This window comes from Elephantulus edwardii, unplaced genomic scaffold (assembly GCF_000299155.1).
Source record: "Elephantulus edwardii isolate Elephantulus edwardi_28Jun2011 unplaced genomic scaffold, EleEdw1.0 scaffold00064, whole genome shotgun sequence".
Lineage (NCBI taxonomy): Eukaryota > Metazoa > Chordata > Mammalia > Macroscelidea > Macroscelididae > Elephantulus > Elephantulus edwardii.
In genome coordinates this window covers 9,149,621-9,177,349 of record NW_006399814.1, presented here as the reverse complement: position 1 = coordinate 9,177,349, position 27,729 = coordinate 9,149,621, and the positions used below count along the sequence as shown (strand labels likewise).

Below are 27,729 nucleotides of genomic sequence, written 5' to 3'. Positions count from 1 at the left end.
GGAAGGTCAGAGAAAGAAAGGAAGACCTTCAACAACATAGATTGAGGCAGTGACAGGAACCATGGGCTCGAGCGTACCAGACGGGGTGAACTTAGCACAGCAGAGGGTAACATTCAAACCTGTTGTGCATAAGGTCGTTATGAGTCACAGGCGATTGATGGTACCCAACTGCAATGTGTGTGTGTGTGTGAAAGCTAGATGGCATATATGCAATACTGAAGAAAAACTGAAGCCTTTGAATTACAATGCTGATGAAAGACATCAAATGTATCACAGAATTCTAGAAGAACAAACAATTCTGTCTGGGAAGAAATGCAGCCAGAATGCTTCTTGGAGGCGAAGGCTGTGAGGCTTTCTCTTGCATAAGTTGAACACGTTATTAGGAGGGTTCAGCCCCTGGGGAAGGCCAGCACGCGAACGGCAGGGGCTGTTAGGGTTGCACCGGGCAGGGCTGTGCTCTCGTCTGTGGGGCCACTATGAGTCAGAACAACGGGGCAGCATCTAACGTCAACTATACTGATCCACGGAAGCCGGGCTTCTATCTTGGTTGTTATAGCTAACTACAGAGCTGTTTTTATTAAATCCACAATGAATTTCCTCTGAAACACACTCTACAAAAGTCGTGTAGACCATCATTTTGCTCTCAACTCCTCTGACAGCATCACCTGGTGGAGCGTGCACCCCTGGCCTCTCCTGAGTGACGTCTCTGCCGTGAAGAGTCCAGAACTAAATTGTGGGTTTGGAACATAACAGCCCTCGGCCGCCCATGCTCTTTCTCTGTGGTTATCCTGCTTTCCCACCTCACCTCACTGCAACCCGGAGGGCAGTGACAGAAGACTGATGTCAGGTTCACACGGAGGGGCCTCCTCCGTGTGGAACCGAGAGAGCATGAGCCCAGCTGGCCGTTTCCACGAGGCGCCATGCTGTTTGCTAATTGCTCACACAAGCTGACATCATTGTTCACACAGCAGTGGGTACAGTTACTGGGTGAAGGGATTTTAATTAAGATTCCAGAGGAGAGTGAGCCCTGGGTGAGCATTGTGGGCCTCTGCCGTGGGTTCCACTGTGTCCTCCACAAAATACATGTGTGTAATTATATACTGTAGGAGCCATGCATTGATCCCCACGGTCTGTTAGACTAAAGAGTTGTACAAGGATTAGGAATGGAATGCAAACCCCCCTCAATCCCAACACAGCCCTGCTTCCCTGTAAGGGGAGTTGCCCACTGGGGGTGTGGTCTGTAATACCTTTCACCCACTAACGAGAAAAGGGGGGAGGAAGTGAGTCAAGAAGGGGAGACCTTCGTGTCACCAAGAAAGAACTGGCAGGAGTGGAGTGTGTGCTTCTGAACCTAGGACTCATGCCAGGACACCGTGACACCGGGAAAGGCCAGGCACATGGACCTTCCCACGGAATTCCCAGCCCACAGAGGCTCAAGGAGAGGGCGACCTTCATTAGAACCAACCCAGAGAGAAAGGAGAGTGGAAGGCGGAGGAGACAGGCAGGCAGGCAGGCAGGCAGGCAGACAGACAGACACTTCTCTTAGAGCTGAGATCCACTTCACATCCAGCTGCTAAAACAGTGCTCATTCATCTGCTTGCAGGTTCTCTTTGATATGAGAGACCTCTGATATGGTCAGCAAAGCCACCTCTACAACTTGTCACAGACACAGGACAGTCACACACACAGGAATGAGGACACACAAAGAGGTGTCACCAGGGTGAAAATTCTGGAGCAGGTGAGACCAAGTGTCTCCTTGGAGGCAAGGATTTTGAAACTTCATCTCACATACTTTGGGCACGTGGCCAGGAGAGACCAGTCCTTAGAGAAGGACATCATGCTCGGAAGGGTGGAGGGACAGCACAGGAGAGGAGGACCCCAGATGAGATGGATTGACACGGTGAGTGGGGTAATGGAATCAGGTGTGTTGGAGACAGTGTGACAGGGCAGGCCAGGGAAGACTTCGGAGATATTATACACAGGGTCGCTATGATTCGCAGATGACTTGAGAGCCCATAGCAACATCAAAGTGAAATTGAGACTCAGGTGAATTCCTTTAGCCCAGGCCAGTTGGGGTGGAAGTGGAAATGAAGAAGACCTTAGATCCTGTCCTCTTTTAAGATGCTTTTTTAAAAAGGAACCTTTCTAGGGGCATGGGGGCGAAGCTCAGAGGAAGACGCACGGAGGTTTCTGCAAATTGACTTTTTTAATTAGCAATGGGACTCCCCCCCCTCCACCTACCTCCCTACGCTAAGCAAACTGCCAGGCTTAAGTACCTGCCAGGCTTAAGTACGCCTGAATGCTTTCACTTCAAAGCAGCACTGTGGATTTGCACCTGCCTCTTAAACAGTAAGAGAATAAATTTCTCTGTGTTAAAAGCATCACTGGTGGTGTCTCTGTTAGAGAGGCAGTAGCTGGCTAGGGCAGCTTTCCGCTGGGGCTGGGCACCAGAGAAGCTTTTGTGGGTCTCCTCCAAGGGCTGACGCTGGTTGCTGGGGAATGGGTCCCCCTGGAAAGGCTCTTTCCACCTGGCCTGGGGCTGTTAGGGTCAGAGGTGGGCAAAGGAGGCAAACCTGGGTGGGAAGAGTTGTAGGATGGATACTGGTCAAAACCAGAGGAAGCTTCTGTTGGGAGCCAACCGAAGACAAGGGTCAAATGAAGTGGCTAAAACCGAGCCCGATCCGCTCAGAACCAGGAAACTGATACCATTAGACCAAAGTTGCCCGATGATGGTTTTAAGCGCATGGCAGCAAGACAACAGACCAGAATGAGAACCGCCTACCGAATTTTGAACTCAGCATCATCCCACTGGCCGAGACTCAGGCCCAGAAAAGAAAAACACCCCAAAAGCAGCGAGCCAGCTGGGTTAACTCCTGTGGCACAACGTCTTTCTCTGTTCACTTTTGGAGAAATGAGCTATCTCCCTCGCTGGGACGTTCTTTCTTTCATAAAACTGTCTCCCCTTTCTCTTTACTTCTGTCCCTCCTCTCTTATCTCATCTCATGTCCTAACAAGGGCTCGGCCCATGCTGGGCTTCTTTTGGGCAGGACCAGGCCGAGGCCCAGGCATTCACACACGGTATGTCCTCCTGTCGTCCCCTGCCTGGTTCACTTCTTTGTTGGGGCAAGGGAGGCCGGAACCAGGGCACTGGCTATGCGGTAAGAGTGCTGTGTTCCCAGCAGACCTGGCACCCACACAGAGGCAAAGGGCATGGGACTCAGGGTCACAGGGCACCAGGCCCAAAGCCTCCATCTGTGTCCTGGTCCCCAAGGTGGGAGAACCCAGACTGGTCGTGTGGGTTGTAGCACATCCTCCAGGGGTGCCTTCCTCATGCTTCCACGCCCTCCTCTAGGGCCCATCTGCCCTTTAGGGGAGAATACATAGATTTCCCCAGCACTGTCAGGGGAAGGTTAGAATCCATGTTCCAAGCCTCACTGGACGGCACGGTGAGCCCGGCTCCTGGCCCGCTGTGACCCAGGGTGTGAGCTTGTTGAACGATGTCTGCGTTACACCCTCACAGAAGCCAGTGACTGTCATGAAGGTGGAAATGCAGCTTAGAGCCATGGGCTGTGGAAGGAGATGCCCAAGACGTGTCCTCCAGCGAACGAAGGACCAGGAGTGACAGAATGTCTCGCCGGCCACTGTCCCCTGTCTCCTCTGATTTCCTCACTCCAGGAATCTCCCTCTCAGCACACCCTGAGCCGTGTTCTGGCAGCCATGGCTGGACACCAGATCATGCAAACCCCCCAGACATGTCATACCTTGTACCCGCCTAGAACATGCCTGCCGCCCACTGCACAGGTCACATCGCTGGAGGTGGCGGATTTACCACCATTTGAACCCGTCTGCTCAGGGGCTGGGTGTGCTGTGCTGTGGCACTTACAGCACATGGCGTCTGCGATCGGCAGAATCACAGAATCTCGCTGGCATCTCCATCCTGACATAAGTCCAGACATCATTTCCAAATAACAACAAAATCATCCAAGCACCAACTGGCCCAACAAGTTTCTTTCTTATTCCCACGCTGCTGCCCTGCTAGGTCCCATCGAGTCAGAGCTGACCTTCGGCCGACCTTCCGGCGGGTCTTCAGAGGCAGCAAACAGCAAGGAAGTCGATTTCCCGTCTTCTTCTGGAGAAGTAACTGGTGGGTTCACACCACACATCTTTCCAGCTGGCAGCACAACTCCCTCTTAGTTCTAACAGATTAGCATCCTTTAGAACAATAAGCCTCTAACACCAGGTTACTGTTTTTGTTGGGTGCCTTCAAGGATGACTCATAGTGACCGTAGGAACAACAGACTTCAGCCCTGTCCTGTGCCATCTTCACCATCTCTGACACACTTGAGCCCACTGCAGCAGTCACCGTGCCAGTCCACCTGGGTGAAGGTCTTCCTCTCTTCCATCGACCCTCCACCTTTCTAAGCATGATGTTCCTCTCCAAGGATGAGCCTCTCGTAGCAACATGCCCAAGGTATGTGGGACAAAGCTTTGCTATTTTTGCCTCCAAGGAGCACCCTGGCTACCCCTTCGCCAGGACATATTTGCTTGTTCTTTTGGCCGTCCATGGATATTTGACACTTCTCCAACACCACAGCTCAGAGGCATCCTTCTGTCATCCTTCGTCCTTGTCCAGGTCTCAGGTGCACTGCAAGCACCATGGCAGTAAAAAGGCTCACCCTCTGTCCAATGCCTCCTGCTGGATCAAAAACAGACACTCTCCACTGCCTTTCACAGCCTCCTCTGTATTAATAAAGACCATTCCTGAAGCTTGCCGCTTTTGTGTTCACCTCCCTTCCCATATCTACTAAAAATTCTGTGTATTGGTAAAGATCGATTGTCATTCTGTATGAAAGAAAATTTTTGGACGCAACCAACCTAAGTGACAAGTTTCAGCAATTCGTGGAAACTGCTAACCTTTTGTATTACATGCACTGCCAAGTTTATTTTTGAAATAGAATTTTTTCAACCCATTTCAGGAAGTAGCATATGATCATAGTAAGAAAGGAAGACGTTCGACCTGATCTGAAAGAGTTGGCAAAAAATAAGGTTCTGTCAGGGAATGTGGAGGACAGCTACCTGGCCAAGTGATTGCAAAAGATTCATATTTACTCCCTTTTCCAAAAAAATGTGATCCAACAGAACGTGGAAATTGCCAAACAATATCACTAATATCACATGCAAGCGAAATCTTGCTGAAGATTATCCCAAAACAACCAGAACAGTACATTGACCAAGAACTGCCAGAAATACAAGCTGGTTAAGAACAGGTTGTGGTACCAGGAATATCATTGCTGATGCCAGATGGGTGTAGGCCTAAAGCAGAGAATACCGAAAGGATGTCTATCAGTGTTTTATCAACAACCCAAAGGCATTTGACCATGTGGATCACAACAAATTGTGGCTGACACTGAACTGTTGTTGTCATGTGCCGTCGAGTCGCTTGCTACTCATAGCGACTCTATGTACAACAGCCCTAAACTCCGCTCTGTCCTGTGCCAATCGCACTGTCTCTGACACTTCCATCCCGATTATCCCAGTCACTGAATCAATCCACCTCATAGAGGGCCTTCCCCTCCTGCGCTGTCCCTCCACCCTCCCAAGCATGATGTCCTTCTCCAAGGACTGGTCTCTCCTCACAACATGTCCAAAGTATGTTAGACGGAGCCTCAGAATCCTTGCCTCCAAGGAACCACCCAGTTTAACCCTTTCCAGAACAAATCTGTTTGTTTTCCTAGCAGTCCATGGTATTCTCAGTACTCTTCTCCAGCACCACAGCTCAAAGGCATCAATTCTCCTTCTATCCTCCTTGGTCATTGTCCAACTCTCTGATGCATAACAAGTGATTGGGAAGACCAAAGCCTGTATCAGACGCACCTTAGTCTCCAGAGAGACACCATTGCTCTCCAGTACTTTGGAGAGGTCCCTAACAGCAGACTTTCCCATGGCAATGCACCTTTTAATTTCCTGGCTGCTGGTGCAAAGACTGTTGACTGTGGAGCCAAGCAAACTAAAGCTGTGTACAATCTCAATCTCTTCACCATCCATGCTGATGCTGCCAATTGGTCCAGTGGTGAGAATCTTTGTCTTCTTGACATTGAGCCTCAATCCATATTGCAGGCTGCAGTCCTTGACCCTCTGCAGCAGGTGCTTCAGGTTGTGGACACTGAACTAGGTTGTAAATATGAGAAAGCTATACTTAGACCAAAAAGATGTTGTCTGAACAGAGCAAGGGACACTGCATGGCTCAAAATGAAGAAAGGAGTGCATTAGGGATGTATCTTTCTCCCAAAACTTTTCAACCTATATCCTGGACAGATAATTTGAGGCTGGACTTTATGAATTAAAATATGGGGGGTGGGGGAATAAAATGTCTTCAGGAAGGGAAGAAGATTCATCAGCTACTTATATTACTCAAATCACACAACGTTACTTGCTGAAACGGAGGAAGATTTAACAATCTTTGCTGCAGAAGGTCAAGGACTATACAGCCTTGTGATTAGGTTATTTTTGTCATGACAGGAGTCAAGAGCGAAGGCTACATGATGGAGTGGACCTGGGGGAGGGTTTGTAAAGAATGAAAGAATTTTTTGTCTTTTACTTTTCCAGGAGGGTAGTGTACTAAGGGGGAGGGTTGGGAGGGGAGAAAAGTGCAACAAGGAATGAATGGAAATCCAAAGTCTCTGTAAATTTTTACAGAAATTAATAATAAATTTAAAAAAACAACAACAACCCAACAAAAACCCTCACTCCCAAGGCAACAGGCAGCATCATGATAGAGATAAGATTGAAGTTTTTAAGTTTTTTTTTTCTTGCTTGGATCCACAATCAATATCCTTGCAACAGCAGCAGCCAGTAAATTAAAAGATAAATTGCCTTGGGAAAACCTGCTGTCAGGGACCTTTCCAGAGAGCTAAAGAGCAAGGATGTCAGTTTTGAGACTAAGGTGTACTTGGTTCAAGCCATGGTCTTGTCGGTTGCTTGCTAGACATCTGAGAGATGAACAGTGATTAAGGATGGAGAAGAATAGATGTCTTTGGGTTGTGATGTTGGAATAGAGTATTGAGCATATCACAGACTGCCAAGAGAACAAACAGGTCTGTCCTGTAGAAGGTGAGGCCAGATTGCTCCTTGGAGGAAAGGATTGTGAAGCTCTGTCCCACATAATTTGATCACGTTATCAGGGGACGCCAGTCCTTGGAGAAGGACGTCATGCTTGGAAGGGTGGAGGATCAGTACAGGAGAGAAAGACCTTGGATGACACAGTGACCATGGCAACGGGGTCAGAAGTGTCAGAGGTTGACTCAGGATGAGACAAGGTTCAGAGCCATTGTTCCCAGGGCTGCTATGACTTGTAATCGACTCGGCAGCATATAACAACAACAACAACCAGAACCAAATAACAACTAAGGGGTCTTGGGTCGGACTGTTCTATCACAAGTTCTCCTGTCTCCTTTTTTCGTTTTCTTCATTTCCTCTTTACACAACATGCTAAATAAAAAGGACTTTGCTTGACTATTTATTTATTACTATTGTGGTATTAGCTCCGCCCTGTGTCAGCTGGAAACGTCAACTGCTGTCTCTCTGCTGGGGCTGTGGTGTGAGTCCATCTCATCGAAGCCTTTTGTTACCTTTTAGGGCCAAAATGTCCTCAAAAGGACCAAACATGACATCCTTTTCCAGCCGCCGGTCTTTCCTGAGCATGTATCCCATGTGAACACACTGAAGTTCACCACCTTCACATAGTTTGTTTTTTAAAATATTTTTATTACATTTTATTATTATTATTATTATTAATTTCAATGAACATCTACAGAGATTTTGGGATTCCATTCATTCATCGTTGCACTTTTCTCCCCACCCACTCACCCCCACCCCCACCCCCAGTTTGCTCCTCTCCTTGAAAAGCCAAAGAAAAACTCCTTCATTGGTACACATCGTTTTTTTAAAAAAATTATTAATAGAAGATTTATTTAAGCAATAATGGCCATTTCTGTTAAATTTAGTATGAGATATTAAATGGTCATTCCAGTTTTCCTACCTGGATAAGTTTTTCTCTCCTATCTCTCTCAGTTTTGAAAACATAATACCAGAAGAAGAGGGTCCCAATGCCAAACACAGCCCCAATGAGGGAGAGCTTGCGCCTGAAATTGGGATTGACATTCACCAATCTTGCATGGGTCCAGCGAGTCAAGGCAGGATCTTCAATGATCGACTGGGGTTTGGGGTCATTGTGCTGAAGCAGATACTCCCACTTAAGCCGGGATCGAATGGTCAGCCGCTCTGTGTGAGCCTGCCGGGCCTCCGGAGATATGTTGTGTTTGGCTGGGTCAAGGGTAGCAGGTAGGGTGGCCAGGCGTGAGGGATTGTACGTTGGGAACGACATCTTAGCTATCACCTTCACTTCTTAAGAGCACTCTGCTTGATTTCTTCTGAGTATCGACAGAGGAACCCTGATGATACAGTACGTTAGCACCTGGCTGTTAATGGGAAGGTTGGTGGTTTGAACCTACGTAACGCTCTGAGGGAGGAAGGTAAGACAGTTCCCTCCCGTTAAGAGCCACAGACCTGGAATCCTGACAGGAGGTCAGCATTAGCTGGAACTGGTTTGATGGCACTGGGCTTGGCTTTTGGTGTTTCCTGGAAGTCCGCGGTATTAGGGTCAGAGAGAGCAAAGGGACCATGGAGAAGAAGGGCCAAGGAAATGGCAGGACTAGAGCCAGCAACACCTGTCTCCACTTGAGGCAAACTCCACTCTCCACCCCAAAGTTCTGTGTTTGAACTAGGGGCATTCTGACCCTGAGGAACACCTGTGTTACGTGGTAGAGAAAGTTGCTTCTCGCCACAGATCAGAAAGAGCCATAAACTAGTATTAAAAAAAAAAAGCAGCCACTAATTGGAAAAGCAAAAGCAAAGAAAGGTAAGTTTAGGGAGAAGACCCCATAAATCCCAGGAGTCTGCCCCCACACTGATGTTTCTTCTCATGAGAGACAGGACCTGCTGTCTTAGTGTATTGTACTTGGCTGCTTGTATTTCTTTATTCTTTCAACAATTAGCCTAATCCTGTTGGCTTCTGTGTCTGTCTGCGGCCACCTTCTCCAGAGAGAACTTTCTAGTCCTGTCTGCATCTCTTCTCTCCCAGTCCTAGGACCTCACACGGGGGACAGTCAGAGTCCTTGCCCAGCACCTCCACGCCAAGGCAGTCGCTACCTTAGAGGCTTCTCATCCACAAACAAGAGACATAAACAATCTCAAGGTTACAGGAAATAATCACTGTAGTAAAATAATTATGAAATAAAGAGCTCTGAATATTTATTACCTTTGTGGGTAGTTTAACTTATTCAATTGTAAACTTATTTAACATTTAATAACAGCTGTGTTTGACAATTGGTCCCCACATCCCTGAAAACGTAGGTACTGAGTTTTGTGGGCCAGTGTGTGTGTGTGTCGGCACCAGCAGGGCTCGGCTGGGTTTATGAATCTGTTTGAATGTGTATTTTAATGTGTCCGGTGGGAAATGAAACTCTTAAACCAAGGATCTTACTGCTCAGAGCAAGTCTGAGTTATTGTCTTCAGGGGTGACCTGACTGAAAGTCAATTAAAAACGCATTAAGTAACTAGGAGGAGGAGGGGGCAGACGAGGAGAGCAAGGAAGTCAAGTTTGGGAAATAAACATGCTTTGTGGAAAAAGTGTCAGGTACAGTCCTGGGGACACAGCAGAGTAAACAGTGATTCACACAGGGGAAATGCTACCACCAATCAATACCCCGTGAGGAAAGACGTGTGGCTTAGGCAACGATGGAGAAGTGTGAAATGGACACAACGGGGTGCCCCTTGCTGGATAGGCGCCTGGCAAGAGACCAGTGTGCCCCAAGAATGTCAGTGCTGCTCCGGGGCCAGCCCTTTGGACAGAGCTCAGAACTAGCTCACAGCTGACCCTGCAGCAGGTTTACAGAGGCTGTGATTCGCATGGGAAGAGACTGCCCATCCTTCTCTCATAGAGAAGCTGGTGGCTTTGAACCATGAACCTCTGAGTTGGCAGTGCAACTCACCACTAGGCCACGAGAGCTTTGGAATAAAACTCAAGCATGAAACATGTCACTCGCTCTGTCCTAGCAATGTCTCTGCCTGGAATCTCCTCAGAGAGAAAAGTCCCCAAAATACACCTAGACAGTCTCAGGTGTTCGCAATAATCCCTTCTTTTCTGAAACACATTCCTTCTCCCATGATGTTTATTTGTAACAGTTAAAAAAACAAAACAAAAAAGAGAGAGAGCAACCATGAACAAAACCAAACCAAAAAAGGCAGTTATTTAAATACGAATGTGGACTCTTGGGGAGGTGTTAAAGTGATATTTAGAGAGATTAAGTCAAGCCACAGGATACTAGTTAATTTAATGCTAAAGACATAAACTTAGCCTGCAGCACCCGGTGCCCAGCGTCTTGGGCGGGCTGTGAGCGCGTCGGAAGGCGGCAGAGAGGTTGTCCTCTCGAGTTTAATCCTAACAGCGTGAGAACAGCAGGAACCACTTCACCCGGGCACACTGGCTGAGCCCCTACTGAGTGCTGGGCCCTGTTCTGATCCAAACAGCAATCCTGGGAGTCAGTGGGCTTGAAGCCCAGTCTAATGATGGGGAAACTGAGGCTGGGTAAGTAAATTGACCCAAAGTGCCAGTCTGCCTTAGTTAGCAGGGGCTGGAGCTGGACTGGGCTTCAGGGGGTGGACAGGGCAGGATGGGGGAAATGAGTGTCGCCTGCAGCCCTGTGTCCCAGGCTCTTCTGTGTAACAATGTACGTCTCACCCTGATGGAGCAAGTGCTTGACGCCCATCAAGAAAGAGCTAGTGAACCGATCCTGCTAAGAAGTCAGCCGGGAAACCCAGGCCGCTCTCGGTCACTGTGGCCACCACGGGGTGCAGGAGTCCCCTCCTAACAACGTGACCACTGTCAGGTGAGGCCGCTGTCAGGTGTGCAGGCCCTGCTCTGGGAGGACACACGGCAGGGGATGCCCTTGTGAGTGGCCTGTCCCGCCTCGTGGGGACCCTGAGGGGGGGATGCCAGGCACCTCCCGATTTTCACAGGCACTGTGAGAAAGAGGAGTGCAATGAGCTGGCGAACGAGGAGGGCAGAGGGCGGGAGGACCCTGGGCCCCAGGTGGGAGGTACAGGCCTGAGTTTCCCGATCCATCACACCCCAGGAATTTGAACCCCAGCCCCACGCACGAGCTAACTCTCTGAATTCTAGTTAGGAAGCCTCCTAGAGCTTATGCAAGAAAGGAGACATTTTTTCTGGAAGTTTCTAATTTTCTGGAATTTCTTCCTGCAGAGACCACACGCTGGACTCCGGCTGCATAGCCAGGCAGAAAGCCTGAGCTATCTATACCGGTGGAAAGTTCCGGGTGAGGTGGAGGGGTCAGAGGGAGGGCATGGGTCACAGCAAGACCATGGGGTCAGGAGGAGGTCAGAGGGTGGCTGGAGGGTCAGATGAAGTTGCAAGGTCAGAAGGAGGTGGCAGGGTCAGATGAGGTGGCAGGGTCAGAAGGTGGTTGCAGGATCAGATGGAAGTAGCAGGGTCAGAGGGGGGGTCACAGAATGAGGGGGCGGTCATAGGGTCAGAGGGCTGCCGCAGAGTCCAGGGAGGAGCCAGTTCACGGTGGGAGGTCATGAGTTGGAAGGTATGGGGTCCAGTGAACCCCCAGTGGAGGAGAGGCTGTCCAGGGAGGTGGGGGGGTGGGGCCTAGGCAGTGACCACCAGGGGACACAGGCCATCGAGGAGGCCAGTCAGGGGGACCCCCCTCGAGCCCTGGGGGAGTGGACTCTGACCCCGGCCCTCCACCAGGCATCAGGCTGTGAGCTTAACCCTCAGGCCAAGCCTGCCGTCTCCCCACTCGGAGCGGGACGCAGCCCAGCTTCCTGGTGACCTGATGTGACACTGTCTCTCCAAAGCCCGGCACCCCATTCCCACAGTGCTGGACACCGAGGAGGAAAGCGGGGCTGGGGTGTGGGAATGGGCTGGTGGGCAGAGGCCTGGGGTGGCTGGAAGCTGAGGCACCAGAGAGTGAAGGGGTGAGTCTACCAAATGTCCAGCCGTGGGGTGGCCTGTGTCCTGCTGTCCCCGAGCTGAGCATGTGCAGTTGGGAGACCCCCCCTTAAGGGTGACAGTGTCGCGCGTGCAGGAGAGAAGCCATGAGCACTGGGCTCCAGGGGTACCACCCTGGCCCTGTCCTGACCAGTGGGGCAGTGAGTGGGGCCACCGGTGCAGTGGGGGGAGGCACCGGTGCAGTGAGTGGGGGGCTGCTGGTGCAGTGAATGGGGGGGCTGCCGGTGCAGTGAGGGGGGAGCTGCCGGTGCAGTGAGTGGGGGGCTGCCGGTACAGTGAGTGGGTTGCTGGTGTGGCTAGCAGGAGTGCCTGTGCAGATACCCCCATGGTCCCACAAGCCCCTCCCCAGCCTGGTGCAGGTGTGTTAAACGCGGGGAAGCCCAGCCCTCCATGAATTGAGTGGAGGCAGGCAGGCACCCTTGCCTATTCCCCTCGCCTCCCCTAACTCAGTTATGGGGACCGCCGGCTGGGGCCCTCGGTGCCATCTGCATGGTGATGTGATTTGGTGCCCGGCTCCAGGCTGGCGGGGAAATCATATTTCCGTGATGGAGGATGATGGAGTGAGCGTCTGTGGGGACCATGGAGGCGGGGGGCTGCGTGGAGGGGAGCGCTGGGGCCTCCCACATTGCTTTTTAAGTGGCAGCTCAGGCTGCTGGGGTGCCCCTCCTCCCCGGCCCTGGGGATTTCTGACAGGGGTGCTCGGTCCTTCTCTGTGGGCAGGCCCTCTACCTGCAGGGGGACAGCAGGTCAGGTGGGGGGGGGTGGTGATTTGGAAGCCCCTCAGCAGAGAGGCCTCTGGCTCAGTCACAGCCCTGGGTTAAGCCCTGTCTCTGTCACCCTGATAACCTAATGAGCTCTGGCCCCCCATTTACTGTAAAGTGGGGCTCTGATTAGATGAGGCGGCACGTGCCTGGCCTGAGTGACTGTCTTTCCGCTGTCCCTGCCAGCCTGAGAGGACAGGAGTTCCAGGTGTCTTCTTACCCATCTGTGACATGGGCATAAACGCACAAGCACATCCACGGCTGGGAAGAGCAGCCGTCCAGGCCGTGTGAGGAGCTAAGACTCCCCAGGCCGCAGAGGCATCAAGTGGCCTTTCCTTACGTGGCTAAGTAAGGCTTTGAAGAGCTTAATGACCACTGACTGCCCACAGGGAGCCTCATGGAGACCTGGACGTGGGGAAGTGGGGAAGACGGGGGCCTTCAGCCAGGAGGGGGGGAGCTGGTCCCATTTCATTCTCTGCACCCTGCTGACCCCTGGTACACCCATGAGGAAAGTGGGAAGTCGCAGGGCGCCCGATGAGCCTCTGACCCGAGCCCCCTGCTGCAAGCCCTGCGTGTCACCTAGTAATCCAGAGCATCTTCCGGTGAGCATCACTGCTGGTCACTCAGATGCTAAGACCAGGTGCTTGTGCCTGGTTGTAACAGGGCCACTTCCTTTTCTCGTTACCCTGTGTCCTGATACCTGGCTCCGAATAAACCACTGGGGACTGCAGAGGAGGGGGCAGGGGGCACGCACGGCCTCCCTGTGAGGGTTTCAGAGGCCTGGGAGCCCCTGTGGGGTGGGCTCAGCTGGCCTGAGAGGCAGAGGGATGATCAGCCCAGCTCACTGTTTCCTCCATTCCTGTACCTGCTGTAAGTCCTTCCTTTGCCTGGGGACCGCCCCCCTCCAGGGTGCACATGGTGACCCTGCACTGAAGCCAGGTCCTGTGGTCAGGGCGCCCTGAGTGCTGGCAGCAGCCCTGGCCACTGGGGGCATGTCTGTCCCTCTGTCCCAGCTTCCCTCTGCTTCTAATTTGTGCTCCTGTCCAACCCACCTGCTGGCTCAACCTTCTGCCACAGTGACCTCCAGAGACCCCTTCCCACAGTGAAGCCTGAAAATGAGCTTGGGGGAGCCCCAAGGGGTGGTCTGAACCTAATGACGGAGGCCCCAGGAGCCAAAGTGCTAAGAGCGATATTTGCAACCCCTGCTTTCAAAGGGCAGAGCCATGCATGCCAGGTAGGTCCTGCCCAGGTGTAAGGAGACTGGCGGTGGCCCCCGTGTAGAGAAGTTTAGAGAAGTGGGGGTGCTGGGTTCCTTCACATGATAAAAAGCTGGTCTGGGAAGCAGCCTGAAGTTGAGAACAGCAGGTGGGAGACCAGGCTGTCTAGAAGCAGCCACTCCTGGGGGTTCTCCAGAGGCACAGAGGGAATTATAGCTTCTTGAACAAGCCTTCTGGTCACACTCCTGATGTTTCTTTAAGTGACCAAGCAAAACACAGGAGAACATTCATGACTATTTTGTCACCAAGTGGCATTTCTTTGACTGGGACCTAAAATTTGATGGCGATGCATGAACCTAGGATCCAGTCAGGTTACAGCTAGGAGACGTAGCAGGCAAAGCCAAATTGGAAGGGGGTCTCAGTGCATGAGGGTGTGTCTGCTGGCCTGGGGGGCTGCTGGATGGAGGGCAGGGGGGATCAGCCAAGGTCATGGGGAGCTGTGGACGTGACGAGGGTCCTCGGAAGGAAGGTGACACCACACCAGGCTGCTGGGAAAGCGGGGGTCTGGGTGGGGAGGACTGGAGAAGGGGGGATCCTCTCACAGGACACTGACTGCCAGGCAGGGCTGGATGTGGGGAGGTGCTGGAGGTGAGTAAGCCAGGCAGCCTTTCATCGGATCTGTGCTCAGGAGGGTGCAGCCCCCCGAAGCCCGACAAGGCGCACAATTGCTGAACGTGGGTGTTTGGAGGATCCAGGGTGACAATTTGGAAATGAAGCAGCATCATTCTCAGCCTGCTCCTGGAGAGGCACTGATTACAGTCCGCCCCCTGATCCAGCAGCCTCTCCTGCCACACCCCCCCCCCCCCCCCGTGACACTTGATGCCACAGAGCCACCAGGCTGCAGCAGCACGTGGTGTCAGCCCCGCCGGCAGCCTCGCTGGGGGGCGTGCTCTGCCTGGGGTGTCCGCGGGTGAGCTCTGAGGCAGCCTCAGGCCTTGCGTGTGGCTCCCCGGACGACGGCCCTCCTGGCCCTGTGACATCATTGTACCTCATCTCCAGCATCTTGGATCTGCCTCACTGTCTCTGCGTCCCCAGAACCAGGCACAGCCCCAGGCTGTACCTACCGCCAAGCAGTGTGGTATCATTACCGTGACCATGCATGGAAGTGGGGAGAGGTGATTCCTGCTGACCAGAGGGCAGGGTGTGAGAGGAAGCAGAGACTCGGAGGGCACTCGTGCTCCAGTGCTCCCCCATCACACTGCCCGAGTGTACTCGGGACCACCGCCTCCCCTGCACTGGCATGTTGTGTTGTTGTTATGTGGTGCTGCCGAGCTGTCTGCAACTCATAGCGGCCCTGTGCACAACAGCTCTGAAGCCTGTCCTCTCCTACGTCGGTCTCCCTGCCTCTGACACTCCTACCCCCATCCATGGCTCACCACAACCCCAGAAATAACACGTCTGAACCCCGCCCTGTCCTGCGCCGGCCCCCTCAGCTCTGCTGGACTTGAACTCATAGCTGCAGTCACCGTGCCAGTCTATCTCATTGAGGGACTTCCTCTCCTTTGCTGACCCTTCACCTTAACAAGCGTGATGTTCTTCTCTGAAGAACTGTGGTCACGTGCCAGAGTCAGATCGATCCCTAGCTGAGCTTTCTGTGGGTTTTCAGAGTCAGTAAAATCACACAGGAGGAGACTGTTCATTTTCACTCAGCGCAGCTGGTGGATTCAAACAGTGTACTTTCGGGGTTGCAGGGCAGCTTCTTAGCACTAGGCCACCACAGCTACCTTCTCCAGGGAAGAGCCCCGTCTAACAATATGCCTAAAATACGCGAGATGAAGTTTCAGCATCCTTGTCTCTAAGAGAACCCTGGGCGCACCGTCCTCCTGGCGTCTTGAATTACATGTGGTGCCGATGAGAAAGAAACCAGTTCAAACACGGTGCCTGGAATACGACAGGCGCCTAATAGACATTTCTAGACTCACAAGCACCCAGTCGGAGGGCCAGAGAGGTGAAAGGATCTGCTTGTGTGACACTCCTCCCAGCTGGGCTGCAGCTGCTGGGGCTTCTGCCGGTGACCCAGTGAGCACCACGGGACCCCATGACTGTGACCACTAGACCCGGGTTCCACACGGCCTGGGCTGAGCAGTCCTGCTACATCCCGGGCCCCTTGTGGTCCAGTCTCAGGAACCAGACCAGTTCTCTGTGATGTAGCAGGAACCCCATGCAACAAGGAGGAATCACACTCTCACAGGGTTCAGTGGCCACACTGGTCAGCAGATGCGGCCTGAATCCAGCCCAGGTCGACCCTCCGAACCAGAGGTCTGGTCGGCAGACGTGGCCTAAATCCAGCCCAGGTCGACCCGCCAAACCAGAGATCTGGTCGGCAGACGCGGCCTGGATCAAGCCCAGATTGACCCCCTGAACCAGAGGTCTGGTTGGCAGACGCAGCCTGGATCCAGCCCAGGTCAACCCCCTGAACCAGAGGTCTGGTTGGCAGACATGGCCTGAATCAAGTCCAGATTGACCCCCTGAACCATAGGTCTGGTCGGGTCGGCAGACGCGACCTGGATCCAGCCCAGGTCGACCCCCTGAACCAGAGGTCTGGTCGGCAGACGCGGCCTGGATCAAGCCCAGGTCGACCCCCTGAACCAGAGGTCTGGTTGGCACACATGGCCTAAATCAAGTCCAGATTGACCCCCTGAACCATAGGTCGGCAGACGCGGCCTGGATCAAGCCCAGGTCGACCCCCTGAACCAGAGGTCTGGTTGGCAGACATGGCCTAAATCAAGTCCAGATTGACCCCCTGAACCATAGGTCGGCAGACGCGGCCTGGATCAAGCCCAGGTCGACTCCCTGAACCAGAGGTCTGGTCACTGGACGCTTCCTGAATCAAGCCCATGTAGACCTTCCGAGAGGTTTACACCTTGAACCTGCTCCTTACTGCCAAGCACTTGCCCTGCCTGTGACAAAAAGGACATCTGGTCACATAGCTCCCTGTGTCTCCCACAAGGAGAAGCCCAGAAAGGCCAGGAAAGAGGGTCCTCCCAGCTCTCCAGTCTCAACCTCCATCCATCCTCAGGTGGGAGTCCCTCACTCCATGCCACAGCACCATGCAATGACGGCTGAGTTTGGACAAGCACGTGGATGGTTCTGGAAACTCCCTCCTGAGTCAGCACCCAGGGCAAGGAGGCCAGAGGTGAGGCTGCCTGGAGACAGCAGAGCCCTGGGCACGGCCTTCAAGAGCTCAGCCTTCACACCTGTTCTCAGGAGATGTTCCTGGAACACAGCAGGCTCTGGCTCCCTTCACAGCCAACTCCCTTGTGGACACACACAACTGCATAATGTGTGCTCATATTCGAAGGACAGTGTGGATTGCGGGAGGCTGCTGGGCCAGGCACAGAGGCAGCAGTGAGGGGGAGACTGGAGAGCTGTGAGCTCCACACAGCGGCCTGGAGGGCAGCAGTCAGGGGTCCCGGGCGGCCATCCACATGCCTGCCATCCACCACCCCAGCGTGTTATCATGAGCCAGTGTGAGGACGGCCAGCCAAGAAGAGATGAGTTCAGTGAATGGGATGCACGAGAAAGCCCAGGGCTGGTGAGAGAGATTAGGAAGGACACAGAATGAGAGGCCGAGATGAGAGAGGACAGTGAGGACACTGAAAGCCAGATGCAGCTGGGGCAGAAAGAGAGGGAGGGAGAGACAGAGAGAGAAGCAAACACAAGAAAGGGGGGAGAGACAGAAAGAAAAAAAGGAGAGACAGAATGAGAAAGAGAGAGGAAGGAGGTGACTGTGTGTGAGAGAGAGAAGAGGGGGCAGAGGCAGGGAGAGGTGGCCGTGAAAGGCGGAGAAAGCAGAAGAGAGACCGAGGCCCAGAGACAGACAGAGACATAGGGAGAGGGAAGAAAGGGACCGAGAGAGAAAAGGAAGAGGGAGGAGAGAACATGAAAAGGACCGACATGAAAGCGGAACTGGGAGATGGTGGGAGAGAGAGACAAAGGCAGAGAGAGGCAGACAGACAGGACCAGAGAAACAGACGGCAGACAGAAAGGGAAAGACTGAAAATCAGAGGTACCAAGATGTAGAGGCAGAGTGAGATAGAGATGGAGAAGGGAGACAGAGGGAGACATGAAGGAGAGAGACAGAGAACACACCATTTAAATTGCAAATTTTTAGCCATCAAAACAATGCGGCCACTCAGAAGGCACAGGGCACAGCCCCAGACCACTCAGCATTTATCACTGGAGTCTGCAGCCTGACGGATGGGGCAGTTAACCGATCAATACACACACACACACACACACACCCCGATCTAAGTGGGTCTTATTTACATCCTTCATTATTGAAAAGGTCACTGACTGCTGGCTATTTAAATGATCATTAGCGTGGCTGTATCTCTGCTGGGCAGGATACTAAGGTTAGCGGCGTAGCTCCTGCCAGCCCAGGGCTGGCCAAGTCCTCAGGACAGCCGGCGGGGAGCCCACTGGACATCTGTATAAGAAAAGATGGTAAGAGAAACTAACTCGCTCCCTGATGCCCAGTGCCCACGGCAGGAACCCTGGGATGGTCTTGAGGTTCCAGGAGTGTCTGCAGGCTGCAAGGACTCTATGTAGAGTCCTTGACCTGGACATCTGCCTGGGTTCTACACCCCAGCGGGCCCTGTCCCTGGTGCTGGGCAGCCCTTGCTCAGGATTCGTGGGCCAGGCCCTGTTCTGCCCACCAGCCTGGAGCTGAGTAGGAATTAATAAGAGTGCAGTAGAGAACATGAGGCATAAACAGGACCCTTGGGCAGGGTTACTGGCCTCTGCTGGGTCAGCCACTCCACAAGGCCAGCACTCCAGCTTCCATTTCTCTCCTGTGCCACCCCTCATAGCCTGCCTGCATCACCCCAGATACTCCTTATGTGGTACAATTTACATGCAAGGAAGGGAACGAGCAATATTTTTTATTTACTTCAATGCTAGGAAAAAAGAAATCTCCACTGCCAACAGACTGATTTTGATCAGACCATAAAGACTTGGAAAGCCATCTAATTTCCCTTTTTGCCTTGACCGCCAGGAAACTCACAGCTCCATTCAAGTTTCAAGACAATGACTCTCACACCAGACATTAAATGCGATGAGCTTGCAAGCTTTGCTTCCAAGCTCTGATACTACCTCTCAGTCTGACTTCCTGTCCATCCTTTCACGGACAGCTTCATATCCCTCCAGGCAAACCAGGCGCTTAAACAAATAACCAGGGGGCCAGCCAGACAAACACAGCAGCAATCATGACCTGGTGCTTTCCACGCTCACTGAAGATGACCCACACAGAGCGGCAGGGCCTCGGCGGCGACCACTCACCAGGCGGACGAGCTCTGGAAGGTCATCAGTGGTGGGCTGTGGCCATCTCCCCGCAGTGTGTGCATGGCCTGGGGGGCCTGTGGCAGGGGGCCTGGGGGAGGCTGCGTGGTCGGCTGCCCAGGCCGAGGGGCCCGTGTGGGGTTTCCCCACCGCCGGGGGTCCTGTTTCATCCAGCGTCCGTGGATGCCCCACCGCGCCAGGTAAACCTTGCAAATGTCGTAGTTCATGGCCGAGTAATACAAAAGATCCAGGACCAGCAGCATCAGCACGAAGAAGCCATACATCCACACTCCCAGCAGCGCCGTGTAGTTGCTGGAGATAGAAGGAGAGGGGGTGAGTGGGAGACGCAGGGAGAGACAGGGGCTGCGTGGGGTCCCCACATCGTGGCTGCCACCTCTCCTCACTCCCACCCTCCATCTGCCCAAAGTGCCTCCATCCAGACCAAAATCCATCTGCCTCAACTCCAGGCCGGCCTGAGCACCCCCCAGGACCCCAGTGTTGGCACTGGGGAGGGCCCTACGCTGTTCAGGAGCCCCAGTGGCACAGTGGATTGAGAGCTGGGCCGCTAACCCATAGGTCAGTGGCTCAAATCCACCAGCTGCTGTGTCGGCTTCTGTAAAGAACACAGCCCTGCCAAGGGCAGCCCTGCTCCGTTCTGTCCTAAAGGGCGGCCGTGAGCCCAGATCTACTCCACGTCGGTGGTCCCGCACGGCTTAGTGCTTTGGAAAGAATTCTCAGCTGGAAATTTGGGGAGCCTCTGACACGGTCCATACCTTCTCCCTCGTTTTGCTTCCTTGTCAGTGGACTGCTCCCCGACCTGCTGCTGTCTCCCCTCGGTACGCCTTGCCCACCCACCTGTGGTCCCTGGGACTCCTGGGATGCTCTGACTCCTGCCCACCCCAATCCCCACCAGCTGTTCCGGTGTCCAGAGCTCTCCTGAGTGCCAGGCCATGAGCCCTTCACCCCTCAGCTCCTCCACTGGGCCCCCCTCACCCCATGTGCTGCACCGAGCTTTGCTGTGACCCCCACCCCTCCAAGTCCCTTACAGATCTCTCCTTGGCCCCATCCCACTGTCCTTCTAGGTCCCACCAGCCAGCTGACTGCCTGGCTCTTCACCCCTCCCCATTCCAGGAGTCTCTTCACCCAGCATGGCCAGGTGCTCGGGGCCCCACTACACGTCTCTTTGTCGTTCACGCCGATTCAGTCTCTCTCATTGAAAACCACTCTAGAGGCAGAAGTCACACATCTTTCCATCTCCCTACCTCTGCTCTCTGGTAACTTCTCCTCTATGGGAGACACCTCCTCCAGGAAGCCTTCCAGACATGCTGGTGGGGCCCTCAGCCCTGCATGCCCCTCAGAACCAAGGGTGGTCAGCTTCCCAGCTTTGCCTCTGCACCTGGGCTGCTCACAGTGCTCGTCAGGTCTGTACCGTTCAAAGGCCGTGCTCACTAATCACTAATGGTCACTCCTGTCCCTTCTGTCTGTCCTGTGGGCATCTGCTCAGGTGGTGTGTACTGGCAGCAGGGGGAGGTGGACCCTGGCACTGAGGAACAAGGCCCATGCCCTGACCTGCACTCTGCACCAGTTGGTGAAGGGAGGGACCACCCAGTTCTCGCCTAGATGACCTCTCCATCTTCCTGGGTCCCTACAGCTGGGGCAATGCCTGGTCCAGGGGGTGGGAGACCTAGTCCTGGCACCTCTCTGCTCTGCTCTGTGGCCTGGGAGGACCCTGCCCCTCTGTGGGATGGATGAGATGACTGCAGGGCTTCCCAGTCTCATGCTTCCAGGCTCTGGAATCCCAGCTCCGCTCCCAGGCCCAGCCTTTACCTCTGTAGGATGTGGGCTCCACGTCCTCCTCCCCCCGGGACTCCTCAGCACTGAAAAAGGCAGGGCCCAGGCTTAGTGTCCCCTGAGGAGTGAGCGTCCAGCGAGTATCCAGCAATCCCAGCCTCACTGCTTGTCCTCCTCCCTCCTCCCAAGGGCACCAGCTCCGTGGCCACCACCTCCAGGAAGCCAGCCCTGGCAATGGCTTGTTCACACTAAGATGTGAATGGCTGCCAAACCCACTGCCACAAAATTGATTCCTATACCGACTCGGTGACCCTGCAGCCCAAGCAGAACTGCTGACAGGGCTTCCGAGCCCGCCGTCCCTACGGAAGCGGACTGTGTCGCCTTCTTCCTGTGGAACAGCTGGTGGGTTCGAACTCCCAACTTTCTGGTCAGTAGTTGCATGCGTAAGCCACAGCACTGCCAGAGCTCTGTGCCCCTGGCCCAGAGCAGGCTCAGTTTAAGGGCCCTGACTTAGCACAAGGAGCCCTGGCAGCGCTGCATGTTACATGCTGGGCTGCTAATTCAAAGGTTGGTGGTTCAAATCCACGAGACTCTTCTGGGAGAAGGCCGTGCAGCCTCCTTCTGTTGGGGTGTGTGAGCTCAGTGAAGGGCTACTGTGAGTTGGAATGACCTTACGGCTGTGGGTTTGCATTATGATTCTTTCTTCCCCTGCTCAGCCTGGAGGCATTTGGATGTGGTCCACACCAGGGAGCAGACCTGTCCCCAGGCAGAGCCTGGCAGATGGGCAGGCAGAGGAAGCCGCTGCCCCGCCCCAGCTCCCAGTCACCCCAGCATCCTCCCTCCACCCGCAGCGCCAGGCTTTTCCTCAGCGGTTCCCATGGCAGCAGCCGCGGGGGCTGAAGCGAGAGGGGTGAGTGGGAGGCAGGGGCAGCTGTTTGCAGATGCTGTCCTGCCGGGAGGGATGCCAGCTGGGGGTGGGGCTGGACTGAGGGCTGGACCAGGACGGCTGGGCTGAGGAACGACGGTGGGTGTGGAAGCTGAAGCAGGCGGGCATGCACCAGATGCCTCACAGCACGGTCACCGGTTCAATTCCTCGGTCACCACCACAGCGTCACATCCTCCTCACATTTCACAGACGAGCTTCCAGGTGGAGAACTGTACGACTTATCTAAGGTCTCACAGTCAGTTATAGCCGGGCCAGGATTGAAGCTCTGATCAAGACCTGGTGGGTCTGTGGTTAAAGCCCTGGTTGCAGGTAGAAGTTTGGCAGTACAAACCCACCAATTCCTCCAAGAGAGGAGCTCTGGAGGTGCAGTGGGGGAGTCGGTCCTGGGGGAGCTCGGTCCTGGGGAAGTCGGTCCTGGGGCAGTTGTTCCTGGGGGAGGTGTGGTGGTTAGGTGATAAGCTGTTAATCAGAAGGTCAGCAGTTCAAATCCACTGGGTACCCCAAAGGAGAAAGAAGCGACAGTCTGCTTCAGACAAGATTTACGGCCTCAGAAAACGAAGGGCTGGTTCCACTCTGTCCCACAGGGTCACTGAGCTGGAATCCACTCCACGTCAGGGGATTTGGTTTAGTTCTTGGGTGATTTTTTTCCCTAGGTCGCTCCAGTGCCCACACCCTGAACCATCACACGTCATGCCTCAGGCACGTGGCACCTGGAACCCTGACGGTGGGGGCTGGGGAGGGGCTGCCTCCAAACCCATGACCCAGCCTCCAGGACCCAGCTCCTCAGGTCTTAGGTCCCCTAGGACTGACTCCCCCAGGTCCGACTCCCCCAGGACCAAGCTGCCCCAGGACCGACTCCCCCAAGGACTGACTCCCCAGGACCGAGCTCCCCCAAGACTGAGCTCCCCCAGGTCTGCCTCCCCCAGGACTGACTCCCCTAGGACTGACTCCCCCAGGACCAAGCTCCCCCAGGACCGACAGGCCCAGGACCAACTGCCCCAGGACTGAGCTCCCTCAGGACCACTCCCCCATGACCAAGCTCCCGTAGGACCAACTGCCCCAGGACCGACTCCCCCAGGACTGAGCTCCCCCAGGACTGACAGCCCCAGGACCGACAGCCCCAGGACCGACTGCCCCAGGACCGACTCCCCCAGGACTGAGCTCCCCCAGGACTTAGATTCTCCAGGACTGACTCTGCCTGGATTACTGCCTCCACACAGCCAGCTAACTCCCACTTGCCCCCTTGTCAGCTCATTACCACCTCCTCCAGGAAGCCTTCGCTCCCTGATGCTTGGGCCAGGGCATGCAAAGCCACTGGGTCCCCAGAACACGGAGATGGGTAGGACTTTGTCTCTCTAGGTCGGGAGCATCTGAGGGCGAGGCCAGGCGGCTTGTCTTCATGATTCTGTACTAGACAGCTACGATGTCACTTAACAGACACCAAGAGCTTGTTGTCGGCTGGTCAAGAAAGCAGTCTTGGAGTTAATAAAGGAACTTGGTGGTGGAGTGGGTGACACGTTGGACGACTAACTTAAAGGTCAGTGGTTCAGATCCACCATCTGCTTCACGGGAGGAAGGTGGGCATCCCCCTCCTATAAAGGTTTACAGCCTCAGGAACCACGAGAGGGCTGGCATGGATTGGAGCAGGTTCAACAGCCGTGAAGTTCGTTTTGACATAAACAAGTTCTCATCTTGATTTTATATACTCCGTGAGCACTGACTAATCGTAATGCTGGCAATTACAGCATGCTTGTGCAATAAGAATCCTTGCATTAACCATGGCTGAGGGGCTGCAGTTCCCAGAGCGAACAGTTAAGTCTTCTCCTTCAAGAATGGCTAAGACACCTCGGAAGAAAGGCCTGGCTGTCATCTTCCAAAGGTTGCGGTCAAGAGAATGCTGTGGAACAGAGCTCTGCTCCAGCACTCGTGGGTTGGTATCAGTGAGAGTCAACCTGATGACAACCTTTTTAGCTGCTGACTGGCCATCTGACCCCACACGCTATTCCACAGCTCAGGACGTGGCGGTCTGCTAATGTAACAATTACTACTCTGCGAGGCTGTGGCCCCTGCTGCTCCGTCCTCCAGCGTCACTGTGGTTAGAGTCCGCTAGACAGCATGGGTGTGGTTCTGGCTTGGGTTAGCCCATTTTACAGATGAAGAGATGAGGTACGGAGAGGCAGCATGGTGGTACGTGCTGGAGCTGGGTGTGGGTCTAACCCGTCTGGCCTCTGTGAAGCCTGGGGTGACCCAGATTCTCTCACTCCCATCAGCCATGCACGTGAGTGTGTCATTATCACTGCGGGGTCGCTCCAGTAGGCATGTTAGGTGGGTCATGTGACCTCACTGTTCTAGGCATGCTAGGTGGGTCATGTGACCTCACTGTTCTAGGCATGTTAGGTGGGTCATGTGACCACACTGTTCTCGCAGTTCACGCCTGCTAGGTGAGAAGGAAGGAGCAGGCCGGCATGGGGCATCACCTTCAGGGACTCCCATCACTCCAAAGGAGCTCACCATGGAGGTGATGGGCACTGGGCACCTGCCCCGGGCGGCTCTCCCGCCATCCACACCCATCTCCTACGCTGGCCAGCTGGCACGCTCCTGTTTTGTTTTTAGAAGTTATTATTTGATTTAAAAATGTGCTCTGGAAATTAATCACATCCAGACGCAGCGGTGCAGGGCTGGTGTGTGTTCTGCAAATGGCAGAAGATAAGACAGAAGCCGTGCGTGAAGCCGGCCAGAGCGGCGAGAGCCAGGTTTCCGCGTGTTCTGGGACAGTTACGGGCTCACATTCCTCCGGCATGTTCCAGGCAGGAAACACAGCTCCTCAGATAGCAGATCTCACTGATGGCCTTCCCAGATCCGTCAGCGGAAAACAGCTGCGGTCAGGCTGTGGCAACGGAAGTCCCAGCCACTGCCCACTCCGCAGCCGGGGGTCAGGGCAGAGGAGTTGGTTTCTGGGGTCACCAGGTCAGAAGGATGCATCGGCTGCAGGGCTGGGGCCAGGCCAGTGCTGTCACATGATCTACGGTCTTTCTCAGACCTTCTCTGCAAAATGGGGGTGATGAGGTCCCCCCACCCCAGACAGGAGTGTCTGCAGGTCTGTGGGACAAGGTCAATGCACCAAGAGGTGGAAACAAAGGCTCAAGAAATCAGAGTACCCTCCGCTACTAACACAGAGGTTGGTGGTTCAAACCACACAAGTGGTACCACGCAAGAAAGGTCTGGCAATCTGTTTGCAAAAAGATGAGAGTCAGAAACCCCCTCACGGTAGTTCTACTCTGTAACATTTGGGGTCACTGTGGGTCTAGGACTCACAGGACATCCAAGAACAACACCTACCACACATCATGGCAACAAGTCCAGGCTTTGTGAAATCGGGCCTGAGCTCTGCAGGATCTGCTCTGTCTTTGAGGAAAACAGGCCTCAGTGGCCTCATCTCTAAAATGGGTACAAGACTACTCCTGCTTTCAATGTGTAAGTGTGTAGACTAATGGGACATCACAAGGGCTTGGGAAAGGAGAAGACCCAGTGGGCATGGGGTAGTCTGAGGCTGGCCCAGAGGGAGTCCTTGGGACATTGTGGCTTGGACATTGCCTGTGTCTCATCTGACCTTAGTAGGAAGGCTTGACCGTGTGACACTGGTGAACAGTGGGCTGTGAATAGAAACTTAAAGGGTGTGTGTGTGTGTGTGTGTGTGTATTTGCCTTTTCCCCACGGGAACATCATGTCCTGGGTGGGGACTGCGGGTCACAGGATGCCCACACGCATTGAGATGACCAGTGAAGGTACACTGAGTGGGAGCTAGGCCTTCGCACTGCAAACCACTGGGCCGTGGTGTGTGTGTCAGAGCAACACAACCAGAGCTGAGCTCCCAGACGGTGTGCTGTTGTCAGGAGCCGTGGAGGCAGCTCTCGCTCATAGCAACCCTGTGCGCTTGGAAAAGCAGAGGGTCAGAGCAGGAAGAGAGACCCTCACAGAGACGGCCTGATGTGGTGAGCACAGCCACGGCGGAAGCACTCGGGGGGCGTGAGGAAGGCTGGACAGGGCATTGTGCGGGTACACACGAGGTCCCCGTGAGCCGAACTCACTCAATGATACACAACAACAACATCTGCATGGGAACCGACTGCCTATTTTTCTCCCAAGGAGCAACTGGTGGGTTCAAACCGCCCACCTCCTAGCTAGCAGCCGAATACTTTATCCACTGGGCTGTGGTCAGTACTCAGAAATGATTCATCGTTTCCCCTCCGGGCCCAGCCGGACGCACACAGATCACGAACCAGTGGACTCCAGAACCTTTCGGTCCGTAGAAGGATGGTGATGTTTGTTTCGTGCCATCTGCCTCCCAGGCCTTGATGCGGTTGGAAGGCAGATCAAAATATTCCGCAACTTCTTTTTATTTTTTTTTTTTTCCTCTAGAAGATCCATGAAGAATTTGATAAATTACCAAACTGCTCTCCAGGGAGTGAATAACAATTCGAAGCTCATCCTGAATAATTTCAGCATTTCAGGAGCAGAGCCGGTTCTTACTTAGATATTGATCTTGCAAATTGATTTCATATTTGGAGTCACAGTTGCGAGGGACTGTTGCGTTGTGTTACTTCAGACTCACAGCGACCCCAGGTCTAACTGCACGGAATGCTGTCCAGTCCTGGGCCAGCCTCCCAATCTGCTGTGCTCCAGCCCCGTGTGTGGACACAGGTCAGTCCACCCAACGAGGATCTTCCTCTCCTCTGCTGTCCCTCCATGTTCCCAGGCTCTAGGCCAGAGCACTCTCTCTCTCCTCTCTCTCCCTCCCTCCCTCCCTCCCTCCCTCCCTCTCTGTCTCTTCTCCCCTCTCTTCCTCTCTCTCTCTCTCTCTCTCTCTCAGAGCTTGCCTTCCAAGCTCTCTTTCTCTGATAATAGATTTTTTAAAAAAAATATCCTAATTGGTCTTAACAACAATACTTCCTCTTTATATATTAACTATTGTTGTTGTTGTACACCATTGAGTCAGAACAGACCCCTAACTGACCCTTCTGCCAGTTTTCAGAGTCAGTTAATCACACGGGAGGAGACTGCCCATCCTTCTCCCACAGAGCAGCTGGTGGAGTCGAACCATCTTTCTTTGGGATTGCAGCACAGTTTCTTACAACTAGGCCACCAGGGTTCTAAGCTCTTTAGACCACAACAGTGAGAAATGACATACCGTGGTGTGTAGTCTATTGTTTTATTCTTCCTCCCCACCCCCACCTTGTTTGCCATGAACAACTCATATTCTTAAAATCTACATTGGATTCTCCTGTGTTGACTGTACCATACTGACTGTTTTCTTCTGGCATTTCTGTCTTCTCAAAGAGCCCTGGAGGTACAACATTTAAGGGCTCAGCTGCTAAAACAAAGGTTTGCAGTTCAAGTCTCCCCTGTGTATCTGCAGGAGGAAAGACTCTGTGATTTGTTCCTGTTCAGAAAGCCCAATGGGGCAGCTAGTTGCACTCCGTGGTGTGGAATCACGAAGGTTGACCATTCACAGCACCCAACAAGAAATGGCTTTCTTTCTCCTATCATTCATAGTCGGACTTCTTAGGACAATCAGAAACA

At 53.7% G+C, this 27,729-nt stretch overlaps 1 protein-coding gene and 1 pseudogene across 1 annotated transcript in view; both read right to left on the bottom strand.

Moving 5' to 3' along the window:
* Positions 1 to 7,999: 7,999 nt before the first annotated feature.
* LOC102877522 lies at positions 8,000 to 8,383 on the bottom strand (annotated as a pseudogene).
* A 4,161-nt stretch (positions 8,384 to 12,544) lies between these two features.
* The window catches only part of LOC102862144 (uncharacterized protein KIAA1644-like), a 28,401-nt gene continuing 13,216 nt past the window's right edge, over positions 12,545 to 27,729 (bottom strand). Inside the window, exons 3-6 of the mRNA XM_006888133.1 lie at positions 19,413 to 19,724; positions 16,552 to 16,691; positions 13,196 to 13,260; positions 12,545 to 12,823 (exon numbers count right to left, since the gene is read on the bottom strand). Coding sequence (XP_006888195.1) covers positions 12,545 to 12,823; positions 13,196 to 13,260; positions 16,552 to 16,691; positions 19,413 to 19,724 — 796 coding nt within the window. The remainder of the gene's footprint in view (positions 12,824 to 13,195; positions 13,261 to 16,551; positions 16,692 to 19,412; positions 19,725 to 27,729) is intronic.